At 40.6% G+C, this 2,500-nt stretch overlaps 1 protein-coding gene across 1 annotated transcript in view; it reads right to left on the bottom strand.

Annotated features, from left to right (window-relative positions):
• The window catches only part of alk (ALK receptor tyrosine kinase), a 60,350-nt gene that overhangs the window by 6,157 nt on the left and 51,693 nt on the right, over positions 1-2,500 (bottom strand). The window contains exon 21 of the mRNA XM_062522785.1: positions 1,218-1,310. Coding sequence (XP_062378769.1) covers positions 1,218-1,310 — 93 coding nt within the window. The remainder of the gene's footprint in view (positions 1-1,217; positions 1,311-2,500) is intronic.

A 2,500-nucleotide genomic window follows, 5' to 3' on the forward strand; every position in this document is an offset into this window, starting at 1 on the left:
TAGAGGGAAAGAAAGAGTATTTATTTTGATGGAAATTTGGGTAAGCTTTCTTTTACACACACTTGAACACTTTGTGAGTCTAAATCGATGTTAAGAGAAAAAAGAAAAGAAAAAAAAGAAAAAAACTTTTACGCTGCGTGCCAAACAGGCAAAAGGCTGCAGTCATTACTGTTCCAGTTCTTCTACGCCCCTCAGTTCTACCCCACGGGGCGAAAACTTCTCACTTCCTGTCGACAACTCTCAGTGGGGAGGCCCAAAGAAATCTACATCAGCAATCAGAGTCCTCCATTGTTCAGGCATCCTGCTGCAGCAGCTCTCGTCTGATGCTGTTATTTCTCTACTTCCCCCTCTGACACTGACTTATTCCTCTTCTTTTCTTCGCAATTACTCTTCCATTACGGATTCATCTGGGCGCTCCCGGCCATAACGGCGCAGCAACAACACATCCGCATCTATCATTCTGCCCTCTTCAACACTTATGCACTATACACATCCGCATCTATCATTCTGCCCTCTTCAACACTTCTACACTATACACTATACACATCCGCATCTAGCATTCTGCCCTCTTGAACACTTATACACTATACACATCCGCATCTATCATTCTGCCCTCTTCAACACTTATACACTACACACTATACACATCCGCATCTATCATTCTGCCCTCTTCAACACTTATACACTACACACTACACACATCCGCATCTATCATTCTGCCCTCTTCAACACTTATACACTATACACTATACACATCCGCATCTATCATTCTGCCCTCTTGAACACTTAAACACTATACACTACACACATCCGCATCTATCATTCTGCCCTCTTCAACACTTATACACTATACACTATACACATCCGCATCTATCATTCTGCCCTCTTGAACACTTAAACACTATACACTATACACATCCGCATCTATCATTCTGCCCTCTTGAACACTTATACACTATACACTACACACAGGCACCTTTGATGGAAGCACCATTGGTCTGTGTTTAATGGGAGTGTGTAACTTTTGCAAAGTGCTACCATCACCCGTCTCCCTCTGATACTCTAGTGTAGTTGTTTTAAGGGGCTTGGCTAGCATGCAGTAGCCACAAAAGTTATGGGTTCAGTTCAACTTGTGGGTTCAACTGGTTTCGTTTAGTCTTTGCTTTTGATGAAAGTGTCTGCTAAATGCAGAAATAAAGATGTCAAATGAGGAGTACCTGTAGATGTCGCGAGCCATTCCGAAGTCTCCGATCTTGGCCACCCTCTCTGGGCCCTTGCAGGTGAGCAAGCAGTTTCTTGCCGCTATGTCTCTGTGAATGAGATGTAAACGTACGTTATGTATGTTTGCATGTATGGAAGTAAAAGCATGACTGTTCACCATAAAGAACAATGACATGTCCAAAGGACAGTAGGGCTTTATAAAGGCTATAGTGAGATTAATATAGGAAATTGCAGAGTACTGTAAGCACAGCTATATCACTCACTATATCACTCACTATGTGGCGTCATAACCACATAATATCACTCCTCTGTAACTTCATAACCTACAGTCTTTAATATCTCACTATGTGGCATCATAACCTACAGTCTTTCATATCTCACTATGTGATTTCATAACCTACAGTCTTTAATATCTCACTATGTGACTTCATAACCTACAGTCTTTAATATCTCACTCTGTGGCTTCATAACCTACAGTCTTTAATATCACTCCTCTGTAACTTCATAACCTACAGTCTTTAATATCACTCCTCTGTGGAGTCATAACCTACAGTCTTTAATATCACTCCTCTGTAACTTCATAACCTACAGTCTTTAATATCTCACTATGTGGCATCATAACCTACAGTCTTTCATATCTCACTATGTGATTTCATAACCTACAGTCTTTAATATCTCACTATGTGACTTCATAACCTACAGTCTTTAATATCTCACTATGTGGCATCATAACCTACAGTCTTTCATATCTCACTATGTGATTTCATAACCTACAGTCTTTAATATCTCACTATGTGACTTCATAACCTACAGTCTTTAATATCTCACTCTGTGACTTCATAACCTACAGTCTTTAATATCACTCCTCTGTGGAGTCATAACCTACAGTCTTTAATATCTCACTATGTGGCTTCATAACCTACAGTACAGTCTTTAATATCTCACTATGTGGCTTCATAACCTACAGTCTTTAATATCTGTGACTTCATAACCTATAGTCTTTAATATCACTCCTCTGTAACTTCATAACCTACAGTCTTTAATATCTCACTCTCAGAATTCCGTGCACACTGTGCATTTCATTTCTTTTTTTTTTTTAAAGTATATTTTTTGGCCTTTTTGCCTTTAATGTTATAGTACAGTGAAGAGTAGACAGGAAACAAGTGGGAGAGAGAGATGGGGTGGGATCGGGACATGACCGCAGGCCGGATTCAAACCTGGGTCCCCGTGGGCACTCGGACCCGTATATGGTACGAGCGCTGTAGCCTGCTGCGCCACA

This window comes from Sardina pilchardus, chromosome 20, assembly GCF_963854185.1.
Source record: "Sardina pilchardus chromosome 20, fSarPil1.1, whole genome shotgun sequence".
NCBI lineage: Eukaryota > Metazoa > Chordata > Actinopteri > Clupeiformes > Clupeidae > Sardina > Sardina pilchardus.